At 46.8% G+C, this 17,000-nt stretch overlaps 1 protein-coding gene across 3 annotated transcripts in view; it reads right to left on the bottom strand.

Annotated features, from left to right (window-relative positions):
- The window catches only part of NF2 (neurofibromin 2), a 128,494-nt gene extending 113,247 nt beyond the window's left edge, over positions 1-15,247 (bottom strand). For all 3 annotated transcript variants that reach the window (XM_027863517.1, XM_027863507.1, XM_027863524.1), the window contains exon 1: positions 15,111-15,247. In XM_027863517.1, coding sequence (XP_027719318.1) covers positions 15,111-15,224 — 114 coding nt within the window. In that variant the 5' untranslated portion in view covers positions 15,225-15,247. The remainder of the gene's footprint in view (positions 1-15,110) is intronic.
- Positions 15,248-17,000: the final 1,753 nt, after the last annotated feature.

Below are 17,000 nucleotides of genomic sequence, written 5' to 3'. Positions count from 1 at the left end.
AGCTCTTTTAGAGGTGGCAAAAAATGGGATTTTGAAGGGATACCATCAACTGGGGAAAGGCTGAACAAGTTGTGAAAAATGATGAAAGGGATGGTTTCAGAAAAACCTGAGAAGACTTATAAGAACTGATGCACAGTGAAGTGTTTCCAGCTGATTTTTCTTTTCTAGTTCTGCCAATAAGCACGGCACCTGGAATAAACTCAACTTAGTGGGAGGGGTGAGAAAGGACACCAGTTCTGAAAAAGCAAAAAAGATCCAGATTTAGGCACTGATAGAAATGGTTCTGTCTATCCTCCTGCTTCAAGGACAGCTAGTTGGCACAGTGGATAGAGTGCTGGGCCTGGAGTCAGGAGGACCTGAATCCATATTTAGTCACAGACACAATAGTGTCTATGTGTCTATGTGTCTATGTGACCCTGGGCAAGTCACTTAATCCTGTTTGCCTCAGTTCCTCATCTGAAAAAAGAGTTGGAGAAGGAAATGGCAAAACACTCCCATATCTTTGCCAAAAAAACCTCAAATGGGGTCACAAAGAGTCAGACATGATTGAACAACAACATCCTTTCCTTTTCCTTCTTAGAAAAACCCTTTAAAAAAAAAGGCAAAAAACTTTGTCTCTGGGACTGAAATAAAAGACTGGAGTGTTCAAAGTGCCAGGAGAATCAAAGGTTCACAGTATCTATCAATCAATCCACAAACACTTTAAGTACTTTCTACAGTACAAGGTACAGGTGCTGGGGAATGATGCTAAATCTAGTCTGTCACACCGTGGGGAATGCTTTTTGCCTTCCTTTGTATCTCCGTATGTGCCTGGCACATAGTAGGCACTTAATAAATGCTTACTTGTTAACTGGGGATACAAAGACAAAATTGAAACAGACCCTCTTTGCCCTCCAGAAGCTTACCTTACTCTCTAGAGCTTGGCAACTGACTGGGGCGGGGGGGGGGGGGGGGGGGGGGGGGGGAAAGGAGGAGACTGAAGAGCTGAGACTATCTCAGATGGAGGAGGAGATAAGCATTTATATAGCACCTCTTATGTGCCAGGCACTGTGCTAAGCACTTTTTTACAAATACTATCTCATTTGATCCTCACAACAGTCCAGAGAGGTAGGTGCTGTTATTATTATTCCTTTTTCAATTGGGGAAACTGAGGCAGACTAAGGTGAAGTGACTTGCCCAGGGTCACACAGCTAGTAAGTATCTGAGGCTGGATTTGAACTCAAGTCCCCCTGACTCCACGGCTCTATTCACTGCACCACCTAGACATCTCATCTAGCTGACTAGAAGGATGGTGATGATACAGAACAGAAATACATTGAGAAGTTGGAGAAGGGGGATAATGTTGAAGCCCTCCAAGGAAAGAGAATCCAGTATCTCCCAAGGCAACCTAGTCCACTTTTGGAAAGCTCTCACCATTAGGAAGTTTTTCCCAACAACCAGTCTATTAGCTTCTTTGCAACTCCAGCTCCCCCCCAAGGTTCCTGCTTCTGTCCTCTGGTGCAAGCAGAGCAAGTCTCTTCCCTCTTCCATTTGACAGCCCTTCAAATACCTGAAGAAAACTAGGATGCTGCCTTTCCTCCCCAACAAGTCTTTTCTTTTTCCAAGCTAAATGTCCCTAGTGTCTCCAACCAATTCTCAAAATGGCCCAGACTCTAGGCCTTAGATCTTCCAGCTGCCCTCCTAGAGACAGTCAATTCAATTCAAGGAGCAGCTGTCGTGTGTTCCTGAGGTAAGCGGCTCTGGGTGAGGAAGAGAGCAAAAGACAAAATGAAAAAGAGCGGCAGACCTCGAGGAACTTACATTCGCCTCCTTTGAGGATACCCCACTGTGAAAGCCACTGCTTACCTATATGTTTAGACATTAATGTGATCATGAATGTACATTAACCCATATACTGACTGGAGGGAACCTGGGCGAAGCTGCAATTTAAACGAAGAGACCAACAGCACCGCCCTTCCCCTCCACAGAGAAAATCAAACAAGGGGACATCTGTCCAGGACCTTCTGTATCTGCATGTCTGGACGAGCCTCCAGCACGAGGTGGGAGGGTGACGATGATGGTGGTCACCTGGACGTCCTTCCTATTTGCTCTGAGCACGATGGGCCCTCCTAGGACACTCCAGAATTCTTGTCTCTCTCGCCCAGCATCGCGGAGCGCCACAGCAGCTTTCCACGACCACACTGTTAACTCAAGTTGGGAACAGAATCCCCTGACATGCCCACATCTTTTCCAATCACATTCGGGTCTCCAGTTCAGCTGACTCATCACCCACGCTCTGTACATCCACAGACGGACATCTAAGGCCATTAGTTTTGTCATCCAATCCTTTCTTAGATTTGTTTGGCCACTGCCTATTTTGGATGTCTCAATCGAAATTCTTGCCACACCGTAGCTGCTCTCCATGGCATCTAGCCTGGGGAATATAAATGTAAAGAGGCAGCCACCCCCTTTCAATTTGAAGCCCCTTTGATTAGATTTGTAAGACTTCAGGCAAATAAATTCTTACTAGCCCATGTTACAAATGAAATAATATTTGTAAAGCACTTAGCACAGTTGTCTGTATTATCTTGGATACCAAACCTTTATCCAATAAATTTGATACACAGATCTTTTTTTTCCTCAGTCAACCACTTTCCTTCTTCTCCTAAGTGCAAAACTTTTTCAATTTCACATAATCAAAATTATCTATTTTATCTTCTTTCTTTGCCTCTACCCTTTCTTTGGTCAAGAATTCATCTCCTACTCACATCTATGAAAGGCACATGATCTCCTCAAGAATTCATCTCCTACTCACATCTATGAAAGGCACATGATCTCCTCTTCTAATTTTTTAATGGTATGATCTTTAATATTCAGACAGTATATCCATTTTGAATTTATTGTGGAGTTAAGATAGGTAGAAGATATTGGTCTAAATCTAATTCCTAACAGTCCGCTTTCCAGTTTTCCCAACAATTTTTATCAAACAGGGAGTCCTTCCCTAAGTAATTTATGTTTTGGGATTTCTCAAACATTGGATTACTGAGTTTCATTATTTCTGATTCTCCACTGTCTGCTTTGCTATTTTTTAACCAATACCAAATTATTTTGCTGACTGATGTTTCATAATATAGTTTGAGGTCTAGAAGTGTTATTCCCCCTTTGTTCCTGCCTTTTTTCATCAATTAATATTAAACAAATAATAAGAAAAATGCATGGTTTTACCTCACATCCAGCAAATTGGCAAATATGACAAAAGATAGGGATAGTCAATGTTAGAGGAAGTGTGGAAAGACAACCCCACTAATGCATTGTTGGTAGAACTATGAATTAGTACAACCATTCTGGAAAGCAATTTGAAACTATGCTAACGATGTGGTCCATAAACTTTGGCCCAGAGTTTACACTGCTAGGCACATAACCCAAGGACATCAATGACACAAAGAAAGGCTCCACAAACCCCAAAATATTTTATAGCAGCACTTTTTGTGATAGCCGAAAAAAAAAAAAAGGAAACAAAGCAGATATTTATTGATTAGGGAATTGCTAAACAAACTGTTTAGCAAACAAACAGCAAACAAACTGAATGAAATAGAATGTTACTATGATAAAAACAATCTTGGACTCAAAGAAGAGACGTTCAAAGACTCCTTCCCCTTCTCCTCTGAAGGGCTGGGGGGTGTCTACAAGCATGGGACACTGGATATAACATCACATTATTTCAATGTCTTCATTTTTTTTCTCTTCTTCTTCCTCTTTTTCTTTTTTAAAAAATCTTGGCATAAAGGGTGACTCTCGATGAGGAGGCAGGGAGAAATCTAGCCAATGTAAAAACAAAATATATCAATAAAAATCTATTTTTTGAAAAAGATGTGGTCCAGAAATCCAAGTCCCATTCTCAAACCCATCTTTTTCATCAGCCATTCATTCTTCCATCTGCTTTTCTCCTCTGCAACCTTTGCTTTTGATAAGCAACAGTGATGAAAATACCAACTATGGTGGTAAGATCTTGCTTAAAACTTCCTTGTTTTTGGCTGTGTTCTCTCTGTACTCCCTGGCATCGTCATGTGCAGGTAAGCAGATCGGCAGACGGGGCTGCCATTCATTTTCCAAGGCTTGTTCACATGCCCGGTGTAGGGTCACCAGACAGCTGCCTGCCTCGGTTTCCTTCAGCAAAGACTCACCATTCTCCACTCCTCTAACCTTTACCAGATGATCTCTCGCCTCACAGCACCCACTTTATTACTCTTCAGAGCAAGCGTCTTGGCTCCTTCCTCTTCAGCAAGAACCCCAAGTGTTTAGTGGTCTTTCCTCCTGCCAATCTCCAAGCACAGGCTCAAGATTCACCTCTTTGGGTAAGGAGTCTGCCTCTTTAGAACCTTTTAATTTAGTTTCAAGGAGGCAAAAATGGAATGGGTGGCCCCGCACTCCTCTTCACTGGAATTCAAGAGAAAGCTGTTAAAAATGTTAGAGGGGATTCCTGTCCAGGTGTAAGTTGGCCTAGAGGACCTCTTAGGTCCCTTCCAACTCTGATATTCTGTGGTTCCATCAGATCCTCACAATAATCCTATGACATAAGCTAGGAGTTTTACTTCCATTTTACAGATGAGAAAATTGAGGCTTATCTGTAAAATGGGGATAATAATAAGTGCTGTGGTCCCACTGCCATTAGCTAATAGAGTTGGGGCCTGGAAGACCTTTTTTTAGGTTCCTGGTCCAGCGTTCTCTCCACTACTACATCAACTATCAAAACAACCAAGGTAAAGTTGGCAGGCCACCACCCACAAAATCTCTACAGAGTCAATACTGAAGTCTAAAGTGAATGACTATTGAGGGAAAAAAAGTATTGAAAGTGAGAAGAAAAAAAAAAGACTGAGTTCCTGAGAAAATGATGTGCTCCATCTCCGCCTAGTGGTCCTGGAGAGGGCTATTCAAAATTTTTCTCTGAAAAAGGAATGCATCATTCTTCTTATTAATAAATCTTAAGCACTACCAATGTTCTAGAACATGACAATTTGTCATCTAAATTAGCCAAGGCTAGGGAGACAGAAGGGAGGAACACATCATCCCCCTCTAACACTCCAGAAAGGCTGAATGACCAGCTGGTTAAGAAGATAAGCAAGCCGAAGAAAACTTAACTCGAGTTTCTAAAACTCTTCAAACAAAGACCTTCAAAAGCTTTTAATTTGTGAAGCCAAAAATAAATAAGCCCCAGAAATGTTCTTGGAGCAGAATGCACAACTGTGATGTGACAAGCTGAAGTGGAACATGAAGTGTGACGAGTGGAGACCAAGACAATGGAAGGTGGAAAGAGAAGTCTGCAAAGCCGAGCGGTCAGGATGGGAAGGAAATCACACGGGACAGTGAGCCACAGGCCAGAGCCAAAAATCAGAAAAGGACATCGGCCTACACAAGGCCTCGGAACCCCTCTGCTCAGCTCAGCTCAGCACACACGATCTGCAGGCCAAAGGCACAAAGCCCTCCCAGACCCAACACATTTGGAAGAGCTCTTTTTGTTGCAGAAAAGCCCTAGAAACAAAGGAGACGTCAATCAACTGAGAAGCGGCTGGACAAACGCAGAGCGTGAATGTGAGCGAATATTCACTACTGGGCTACAAGGAAGAAACACGAGGAATTCCAAAGGGGGCAGGGACACGAGTATATATGACCAGACAGTTAATGTGTGGGTCTAGTTCTACTGAACTGCTTTTTCTCTCCCTCTTTAAAAAGTTATTACAAGAAATTCAAGGTTCATTGCATGGAATTTGGAAATGAAGGTCATGCAAAAACCAAAGACAACAATAAAAATTTTAAATTTTTTAAAAAAGAGTAGAGGTAGCCTCTTGTTATATTCCACATTGATCAGACCCTCACTAAGAACTAAGATGCACAGATAAGTTGAAAAGACATGGATACTTTGGAGAGAAAGGACAGAGAAGGTAAGGAAGATAATTCAAGGATCAGAAAATTGTGTCCCCGCTGTGTTCCCAATGTAAGGCCTTATCATTTCACTTGGTACCAGGGCTTTAATAGGGCCTCCACATATCTAATCTCTTTACCCCTTCTAACCAATTTACGTATCCACTCCTGCCAAACCAATCTAATACACAGATCTGATCCCATTACTTCACTGCTCAAAAATCTGCAGGGGCTCCCCATTACCTAACAACGTTCAAATTTTTTATCTGCCAGACTGTGGAAGGTATTCAAAAATCTTGTATCATATATTACATTATACACATATTCTATATGTGTCTTACCACTTCTACGAGACTGTAAGCTCCTGAGCAAGACAGGTTGTGTTAATCTTTCTATCCCTTGGGAGCACCTAGCCCAATGCACTGTGTATCCGTCTATCTGTAGCAGAAATTCAATAGTCTGTTGAATTAATGACTATCAGGACCCTTCCTAAAGTCCCAGGGCTTAGCAAAGTGCCTGGCACATAGGAGGTGCCTAATAAATGTTTGCTGATTGATTAAAGTTGATACTCCATTCACCTGAACCAGCTACAGCCACATTCCCCACACAGACCCAAGCTGTTAAGCCTATTTCCTAGCTGGGCTACACGGAAGAGAATGAAGGGCAAACAAACTCTGGCCTAGGCTCCCTTAGACTGCTCTAGGTGCTCATGCAACTCCTTTGAATAACAATCCTTTGGACTCTGAAGCACTGCCTGCCCTCACCTCTGAATCCTGATGCCTTCCTTTTTTGAGACTGAGACCTAGACCCACTCCCCTCCACACACTCTGCCCTCCGGGCTGCTCCTCCATCCCCTGATTCCAGGCATTTTCACTGGCTGACCCCCACACTCCTCTCTCTCTCTCTCTCCTCACTTCTGCCACCTGGCTTCCTTCAAGTCTCAGCTACAATTCCAACTCCTACCAGAAGCCTTTCCCAATAACCCGCCATGCTGGTGCCTTCCCTCTGCTGATTACTTCAATGCGTGTGGGGGGGAGGGGATGGAGAGACAGATGATAGATAGAGAGACAGACAGACAGCTTGTGTGTCTACAGTCATTCTCGTGGCGTCTCTCCCCATTAGACGATGAGCTCCTTGGGAGCAGGGACTGGTTTTTGACTTCCATTGCAGTCTCATTGATTAGCACCTGGCCTGGCACAAAACAGGCACTTAATGCCTGACTGACTTCAGCTGTGACAGCCTCATTCTTCTTTGTGAAGTAAAATGGAAACGGAAGGGAAAGAAGGGAAAGGACAGAAAGAAGAGGAGGCCTTACAGAATTTCCTCACCTTTCAATTATCTTGTTTGCTAAGGTAAGAGAATACAAGTGTGGAACACGACAAATTCCCTCGACAGAATCCACAATGGTGCTTGCTTCTGCTGAAACACTATGTTGTTCTTTCTTTTTAAATACCATTATAAGAGAAAGCTCACTGGGTGAGGAGACAAAGATACTTTCACAAATGAATGTGGGAGAATAACTAAAAATGTCAATAAAAATAAATGTTTTAAAAATTAAAAATGCTCTTTAGATCCTAAAGTGTACACTACAGGCCTCAGAGTGATTAATATTTCAGTTACAGCAATTCTCAAGTTGTTCTCTATTAAGACAGAAGGGCTGCAATCTGTGTTGTGGAAGGGAATAATCCCCTTGAATTCATGAAGCAAATGGCACATAAAACCAATTGAGCAGAGGCTGGCTGCCAATCACAAAAGTCTCTTAGTCACACTCAGAAAGCTGAGTGTAACTCTCATCAAAACTGTCAAACAGAATGTCATCAATAGAGACTTCCAGAATTAAGATCTAAAACACCATCAAATCTCTCAGTTCCCACAGCCATGATCACCTCTCACCTGGATTGTTGCAGCAGCCTTCCCTCCAATGTCTCCTCCACCCACCCACCCGCCTCACACACTCTAAAGTGATTTTCCTCCAGCCCAACTCTAACCACATCATTCCCCAAACCCACCAGCTCCTTACTTCCTCTAGAATTAAATAACAACTGCTGTGTTTGGCATTTAGAATCCTCCAAACTATCTGATTGGACATGACTCATTTTCACCCACTTAATAAATGTTCTCTCTATCAGTACTTACCCTTTCCTCCTTGTTTCTGTGTGTGTTTATTGGGGCCCACTACCAGGACATACGAGGGCTTCACAGAACCAAATGAGCCAGTCGATGCCAAAAGCATCGAGTGCTTTAGCTTGGCAAACTTACAGGAAGGCCTCACCAAATGGCTTATCAAGAGGTGTCTCAGAGAGCAGAGGGGAAGGCCAGAGCAGGAGGAAAAGGGCAGCGCGCGCACACACACACACACACACACACACACACACACACACACCAACAAAGAGGGAAAGACAAGAACGGGGAAGGAATGTTAGGTATATAACTGGAGCTGTGCCTAGAGGATCTCCTGGCCTTTGGGCCATGGCAAGGGGAAGGATTCCACATCATGTCATAGGAGGCCATCCTATAACTAGTACAGCTTCACACCAAGCTCTGACTAGCTTGGAACCCTGGATCCTTCTTCACTCCATGCACAAAGTAGAAACTACGGCGATGTTGTCCATCTGGGAGAAGAACAGGGTTCAGATCCTGGCTGTGTGACTCTGGGCAAGTCTTATCACTTCTCAGGGCACCAAGTTTCTCATCTGTAAAATGAGGGGTTGGCTGGATGACTTCTAGGGTCCGTTCCAACCTAAACTTCTAACCCCAGGATCACAACAGCACTGGGAGGCTGCAGAGGACCAAGGCCGAGGGCCTCCTCCTCTGAGCTCACCTTCCACTCACGGGTGCACAGTTACTGCCATCCACATCTCCACCACTACAAGGGCAGAGGCTGTTTTTGCCTTTCTCTGTAGCCTCCAGGGTCAGCACAGTGTTGGACATATAGTAAGTGATTAATAAATTGGAGGTGACTGACACCCTCACAGGGGGCAAGGGCACAGGCAGGGAGGTGCCAGGGAGTATGAAGACAAGTGCTGCCAACATCCACCTCTGGACCATATGGATCTTCCTTTCCCCAGCTCTATTTCCTTTCTTCCTTCTCAGGCAAAGCCTAAAGCCTTGCCAAAGGTATCCATGGGGGAGAACTTAGAACAAAGCAATTCCAAAGAAAATCACTGCCCTCCTGGAAAGTAGCTGACAACAGTTCTACAAGAGTGTTTTTTGAATTTTGCTATTAAACTCCTCATTGAAAACACCAGAATTTTGTACCAAAAAGAACAAGAGATCTGGAAGGTCGAGGTTCAAATCCTGGATTTGCCACTTACTAGCTATGCCCCTGTGAACCAGGCACTTAAACCTCCTGACACTCCTTTAACTTAAGTTACTTATTAACACTCAGAATTCCTGGAGTCCTGGATGATTCTGCCCATTTGCAAAATGTCTCATGTGCAGGTGTGATCTGTGGCATCTGCTTTGGGATGGAATGCCCACCCACCCTGCCAAAGCAGGCTTTTGTCTGCAACAGAACAAGCAGTTTGGGAATCTCGTAAAACTCAATTTGGACAATTCTCAAAAGTTAGCTGTGTTTCTTGATTAATTATTATAGAAAAACTCTGAAGAAGGGCCATTCCCATTTACTGGCAAAATTATGGGCAGCACCTTATTTCTCAAAATGACTAATACCAAAACAACAACTCTTTCAAATGTAAAATTTCTCAAAAGTGGCAAGCTAAGGGTGCAAAGTGATTCAAGGAAGAACAGGAGGCTGCGGAAAGTGGAAGGGCTGGTCCCTAATTCTCTTCAGTAAAAGTATGAACTTGTTAGCTTCGAGTCATCTGAATCATATACTACCCACATTGTGAAATCTAATCCTTCTTAGAAAGCCACCTCAACGTAACCTCACCTAGCTGAGAATTCCTTCTGTCCAAAGTCCATCTGCCAATGATGTCATTGAATTATCCCCTTGCTCTGGGAATGCAGAACAAGCAAAAAGCCACCCGGCTTCAGACCACCCTCTATTATCACACACCACCCACCTGCTTTCAAAGTGACATTCAACACTGCTTTACAAACACATATTTCCACTAGAAATCTCAGGATGAGACAACTTGTCAAACCACAGAAGCTCACTTTCTGTCTAATTCATGGGTTCTGAATCTTTTTTAGAGTTCTGGACTTCTCTGGCAGACCCTCCTCAGAATCCTGTTTTCAAATGCATCAAATACAATACACAGGATTACAAAGGAAACCCATTCTACTGAAATAAAAGTGTAATACTCCTGGCCAAGTTCATGGACCCCTAGAAATCTACCTACAGATGCCAGGTTAAGAATCTTGGATTCAATGAAATCTACTACTCTAAAACAAGTTGTTTAAAGAACATTCTGCTCGTAGAATTAAAAAACTCTAAGAGCCTTTGGAGGTCATTCACTCCAACTTAGATGTGGGCCAAGAAGGTCCTCCATAACAACCCCTATAAGCAGATTCCTAGCTACAGAGAAGGAAATCATTATCTCTGGAAATAGCCCATTTCTACCTTTCGATGGGTTCTTGAACTGGAACTGAGTCACAACGGGCTTCCTTTATGTGCCTCTCACCAGCTTTTACTCTGTCTTCTGGAGGCTTCCACAAGACAATCTTTTAATATCTGAAGATAACTATCAAGTTTCCACACAGGACAGTTTTGTGGCCCCACACCCTCCCAGCTGGATCTCTTCTGCCCCAAATGCCCAAATCTGGCAGTTATTCTGCTAAGTCATTTTGAGAAACAAGGTGCTGCACATGATTTGCCAGTCAATGGGAATGGCTCTTGGTCCTTCCTAATATCTCTATGTCCTTTGCCATAATTGACGATATTTTCTTTCCACTTTCAGGTGTCAACTGTACTTGTGGGAGTGCACAACGACAAAGATCAAATACTTCAAGGAGTGGAGATAGTTTCACTGAAGGAGACTGCAACCTGGCCACCACTAAGTAAATGATTTTCCAGTGTATAGAGGGCCAAAAAACTTAGCGCTCTGGGGCCAAATCTGCTGGGCCTGTCTTAGCTAGGCTGGGCCTCAGGAGGGAGACAGACAGACAGACAGTCAATCCATCACCAGGCTCATACCTAACCCAGCCTGCACGTCCCCGGAATAGGCCAGAGAACCACTGATTACCTCCAATCAATCAATAAACATTCATTAAGTTCCTACTACCTTGCAGGCACTGTGCAAAGCATGGGGGATACAAAAAAAGCAAAAGACAGTCGAGCTGACAATCTAACGGGGGGGGGGGGGGGGGGGGGACCAAAAACAAAAAAAAAAAAGCAAAGCAAGCTATATAAAGGACAAACAGGAAATAATTAATAGAGGAAGACCCAAAAATTAAGGTGGGGTGGAGGGCAGGTTGAGGAAGGCTTCCTGTAGAAGAAGAAATCTTAGTTGGGACTTTAAGGAAGCCAGGCAGGTCGGTGGGCTGAGTGGAGAAGGGAGAACTTTCCGCACCACGAACATGAATTTAGTAGAAGGAAAACAAAAGTTTAATTTGAAAAACCCCCTCTTCCCTTTACCTCAGTCCAACTCTAGGCTAAAACCTCTCACCACACTTTTAAAATCAAGTTTTCATGATTATGATCAATTAATGAACATACATTGACTGCAACATGGAAAGTGCCACGTTAGGCAACTGTCGGAGAGAGAGACTTAGACGACGCTTTCAAGGAGTCAAATTTTTTTCCCAAAATGCTTCACCTAAATAATTTCTGACAAATGAGGTGCATGACTCATGTTCTATCTGTATGGCATCCCATCTTCAAGATATGAACTACAAAGGAGAATTCCCTCCTGAGATACTGCCCGGCCTGCCCTCCTCGATGCAGCTGCTGGGGGTGCTGCCTGCCTCCAATGCCCTCCAATCCATCCTCCATTCAGACACCAGAATGATCTTCCTGGAGAACAGATGCCACCATGTCACCCCTGACTCACCATACTCCAGAGAATCCCCACCACCTCCAGGACCAAATACAAAGTGCTCTCTTTGGCATTTGGACCCTCCACAACCTGGTCCCCCCTCCTAGAGCCCTCCCAGCTGCGCAGGGATCCCACAACACTCCACTCCCAAATCCAAACATTTCACTGGCTGCCTCCCATCCCTAGAACGTTCTCCCTCCGCATCTCGGCCTCTCGGGCATCCTTGTCCCAGCTCAAATGTCATCCTCTCTAAGAAGCCTTTCTGGATCACCTGCTGTCCGCCCTCAGGGGATTATCTCCAATTTACCCCAGTCTACGGCTTGTTTGTCCATAGCTGACTGCATGTCATCTCCCCCATTATGCTGGGAGTCCCTTGAGGGCAGGGCTTCTTTGGCCTTTCTTTGCAACCCCCATGCTTGGCACAGTGCCTGGCAAGCAGGAGGTACTCAATAAAAGTGTGCTGACTTGACTGCCAGCTTCTCCCAGGACATAGTAATGAACAAGCCCATTAACATGAGTTTCCAAATTCAGCGTTCACCTATGGAAAGAGTGCACCTTCACATGATCCTAATGAGACACTGAAGATCACACACAAGACCTGTACCCTTGTAAAGTGCGTGGTCTCTTCCCTCGGCCTTTGCAAAGACTACTGGGTCCAGGCCATCAGACCCACTCCATTAAAAGCTGATTCCCTATTTTCCAGTCAGAGCCAAACAATCCTCTTTCATGCTACAAAAAAAAAAACCATACTGCTAACAAGAATAATTGCTAATTTATATTGTGCTATGTGCCAAGCATTGTGCTAAGAACCGTTCACAAATATTATCTCATTTAGTCTTCACAACAACCCGGGGGAGGTAGGTACTATTATCATTACTGGATGGCAGGTAGGGGGCACAGTGGACAGAGTGCTGGGTCTGGAGGCTGAAAGACCCAAGTTCAAAGTCAGCCTCGTACATTTACTAGCTGTTCAATCCAAGGCAAGTCACTTCACCCTGTTTGCCTCAGTTTCCTCATGTGTAAAAGGAAGGGCTTGGACCAGATCACCACTAAGGCCTCTTCCAGCTCCACAGAGCAGTATGGCACAGTAGAAAGAGCCCTGACTTTGGCAATCGGAAGACTTGGATTCTGGTCCCAGTTCTGACACTTACTGGTTCTGTGACTATAAACAAGCCACGCCCCTTACCGTAAAGTGGAGAGGCTGGATGAGGTGGCCTCTAGCTGGAGGTGTCAGGAGGCAGTGTGGCCCCAATACCCAGCCTCCAGCCACACCTGAGCCTGCAGTCATCTAGCCGAACAGCACAAAGTGAAGGTGACCCAATCAGCCCAGGAGGGTGAGTGCAAAGCACCTCGATGACCTAAAAGCTCCCCAAGGGTGTCATTATTACATTCTTTCACTCCCCAAGCCACCCTGACTGAGCTAGCGAAACACCCCCCTCCCCACTCCTTCAGGGCCTCCCAGCCCTGGATAACCTGGCCTTTCTGGATGCTTCACTGCACGCACTCTGAGCAAGTAGCAAGGCCCAGAACAGGATGCACCGTCCCAGCCCTCTCCTGCCTCTCTCTCTTTCTTAACAGAGGAGGAAACTGAGGCCCAGAAAGGCCAAGTGCCTTCATACAAGTCACAAGCAGTAGAGTCAGGTCCTCTGACGCTCCAGCCAGGGCTCTCCTCACCACAGGCTGCCTCTCTTTCCCCCAGAGGAGCAGCAGGGTCCCCATCTGGGGAGGTCTTCAAGCAGAGGTGGCCTGGCCACTTACCAGGGGTGCTACAGTGTGACCGCTTGTCCTGTATGGGTCAGTCTGGATGTCACTGAGGTTCTCGCCAACCCTCCAAATACCTCGACTTTCCTTATCTGTATCTCTCATGGAATGAATGTTAGCTCCAGGAGGCCAGGCACTGTTCAGCGATCCAGGGGAGCAAGGCAGCAGAGGCTCAGATCTCTCGCTCTTTCCATCCCAGGGTGCTGCCTGCCACACATACCTACACCAGTATGCACATAACGTAGACACATTCACAGCACATATATATACACATCTACACTTATACACATATACTTGCATGTGGATATACATGTATACATATATATGCTTATATATGGGCAGCCAGGTGGCACAGTAGATAGAGCACCAGAGCTGAATCTAGAAGACTCCTCTTCCTGAGTTCAAATCTGTCCTCAAACACTTCCTAGCTATGTGACCCTGGGCAAGTCACTTTATCCTGTTTGCCTCAGTTTTCTCTTCTGTAAAATGAGCTGGAGAAGGAAACGGCCAACCATTCTAGTACCTCTGCCAAGAAAAGCCCCAATGGGGTCACGAAGAGTTGCACATGACTGAAATGACTTAACAATAACAACATACTTATATAAATGGACACACATTGATATACTTATGTATACAAGTTTACAAATATGTATATAAACCCATGTATAATTATATATAATTATACTGTATATACGCACCAATATACATGTATACTTACATGAGTGCAAATACACTTGCACAATACACACATATACTTAGATACACATCTATACTTATGTCCGTATACGGGTCTGTGTGTATTTGCCCAAATTAACCACCTGAGTCCAGGGACTCGTCCCATTTGACGGAAGGACATGTCACACAGATGTCACACTGGACACTGAGAGCACACCAAGAATCAACAGGACGGGACAGCAGAGGTGGCCCGGCCAGTGGACAAGAGGCAGGCGGGTCCCTCAGTCAACAAGGCCAGGCTCCAAGTCCTTCCGGGGGCAGAGGGGCAGAGGAGCTCCTCTCGGCCTTATCGATCCACGGATCTTCTTATCGATCCGCCGATCGCCTTATCGATCTGGCGTGGTTCAGACTAAAACAACCAGCACCCAGTACCTAGGACTGCGGAGTGATTTCACAACCACCCTTAGGGGCAGGTGCTGCTATAGGCCCCATTTCACAGATGAGGAAGTCGAGGACGGCGGCACAAACTCCTTGTGGTTTCCGTGGCGAACAAGCCACAATGGCCGGGTCCGAGCGTCCCACCTCGAGTTCGGGGAACCCCTTACAGTGCCCCCCCCCCCAGCCCAGGCGCAGAGCGGGTGCTTGGTTGCCCTGCAAGCCCATTTTACAGACGGGCAGGTGGGGGCTGCCCAGGACGGCCGCGCAGGGCTTCTTATCTAGGGACACGTGGCCAGCGCCCCCACGGCCCGCCCCCTAGCGGGCGGGGCTCTCTCGCTAGGGCTGTGTACACGCGAGGCGCTCAATCGGTGCTTGTTGACTGACTGACGGACGGATTACCTCGCAGTTGAACTCCATCTCCGCGTCCATAGTGACAATGCGCACGGTGAACGTCTTGGGCTGCTTCCTCTTGAGGGAGCTGAAGCTCATGCGGGACGCGATGGCCCCGGCCATGGCGAGCCCCCGGCCCCGGCCCAGCTCGGGACGGCCCCCGCCTGGCCCGGGCCCGGCTCAGCCCACAGGCCGCCCAGGCCTCAGGGCCGCCAGGGCGCCTGCGCGGAGCCGGGAGGCCTCATGGCGCCTGCGCGGAGCCGCGCGGCCTCGGGCCTCGGGTACCCGGACCCCGGACCCGGGGCCCAGGCCGGCCGCCCACCCCGCGGGGCCCGGGCGGCGGGGGCGGGCCCCTTCCGCGGCGGGCGGCGGCCGGAGGCGGGTGCTCAGGCCCTCGGGAGGCCCTGAGGCTTCGCCACGTTCCGCTCCCGGCGCTTCCGTCCCGCCTCGGAGGAACCGCGGCCGAACGGGCACGCGAGCGAGTGGAGGGGGTCGCGCGCGCGCTCCCGGGGCGCTCGGGCCCTGACCCAGTCCGCTCGGCGCGCGCCCTCCGCCCGCGGCCTCAGGCGCTGGCGGCTAACCGAGCCCAGCTCCTATTGGCTCGGCCTCCCCCTCTCCCGCCCCTGCCCGGCGGAGGCGGGGCTTCGCCGTTGGGTCCCGCCTCCTTGGGGAGGGTCGGCCAGTGGCAAGTTGGGTCTTGCCGGCGCTTCAGACCGGACTCGACGCTGAGTGGCCGAAGTGGCTGTCGCTCTGAGCGCCTTTGTTCCCTTGGTTCCTCCTCCTCCATCCAGAGCGGTGGAGAATGGCGAGACCAGGAGGGGGTGGGGCGTGGCATAGCGGAGAAAGCCTGTTGTGCCGTTGTTTCGAGTTCCTTCATCCTGCTCATGCACAGGTTATTCATTCCCCGTGGCAGCCCTGCTCTCCTTTTCCATTTTCTCCTGCCAGGGTTTTACTTCCAAAACACAGCCACCATTTAGGTAGCACCTCCGTCCTTACCACTACTACTACTACTGCTACTACTACTACTAGCATTTTTATGCACTTTTTAGGTTTTCCAGGCAGTATGGACAGTGGGCATCCTTGCTTTGCATCTGAACTTATTGGCAAGGCAAGAAGAGAAAGAGGAAGAAGAAGATGATGATGATGATGATGATTTATATAACAAGTTACAAAGTGTTTCCAATCCACTATCCCATTTGATGCTCTTATCAGTCTTCGAGAGGAATACTATTATTATCCCCATTTTATAGACAAGAAAACTGAGGGTGGAAAAGGGTAAGTGATTTACCCAGAAACGCGTATCCAGTAACTGTCTGAGGCAGGATTCGAATTTAGATCTTCATGACTGGAAGCTGAGCGCAGGCTACAGCACCACCTAACCATCTAAAGGGTCAGCATGGGTGCCACCCCCTCTGAGAAGTCTCTCCTGCCCCTACCCCTTTAATGCTCCTCTCTCGGTGGTTCTGTATTGTACTTGTGAGTAAGCGTGTTGTGTTCACATAGTAAAATGTAAGCTTCTTGAGGGTAGGGACTGTTTCTTGAGGACTCCCACCGCCCATTGTGTCTTTGCATCCCCAGCACAGCAGCTAGATGGCGTCATAGTGCACTGGAATCGGGAAGGCTTCCTGCCTTCAAATGTGGCCTCAGACACTTATTAGCTGTGTGACCCTGTACAAGTCACTTAACCCTGTTTATCTCAGTTTCCTTATCTGTAAAATGAGCCGGACAAGGAAATGGCAAGCACTTCAGTATCTTTGCCAAGAAAACCCGAAATGGGGTCATGGAGGCATGACTGAAACACTCAACAACAACACTTAATATTTCTGTTGAATTAAATTGGAGTTTGGCTCTCAATAGCCATGTGATTCTGGTCAAACCTTCTACCCCTTTTGAACCTCA

The sequence above is a fragment of the Vombatus ursinus genome, unplaced genomic scaffold (genome assembly GCF_900497805.2).
Source record: "Vombatus ursinus unplaced genomic scaffold, bare-nosed wombat genome assembly UNPS02001287.1, whole genome shotgun sequence".
NCBI classification, from domain to species: domain Eukaryota; kingdom Metazoa; phylum Chordata; class Mammalia; order Diprotodontia; family Vombatidae; genus Vombatus; species Vombatus ursinus.
This window is presented reverse-complemented; position numbering and strand designations above follow the sequence as displayed.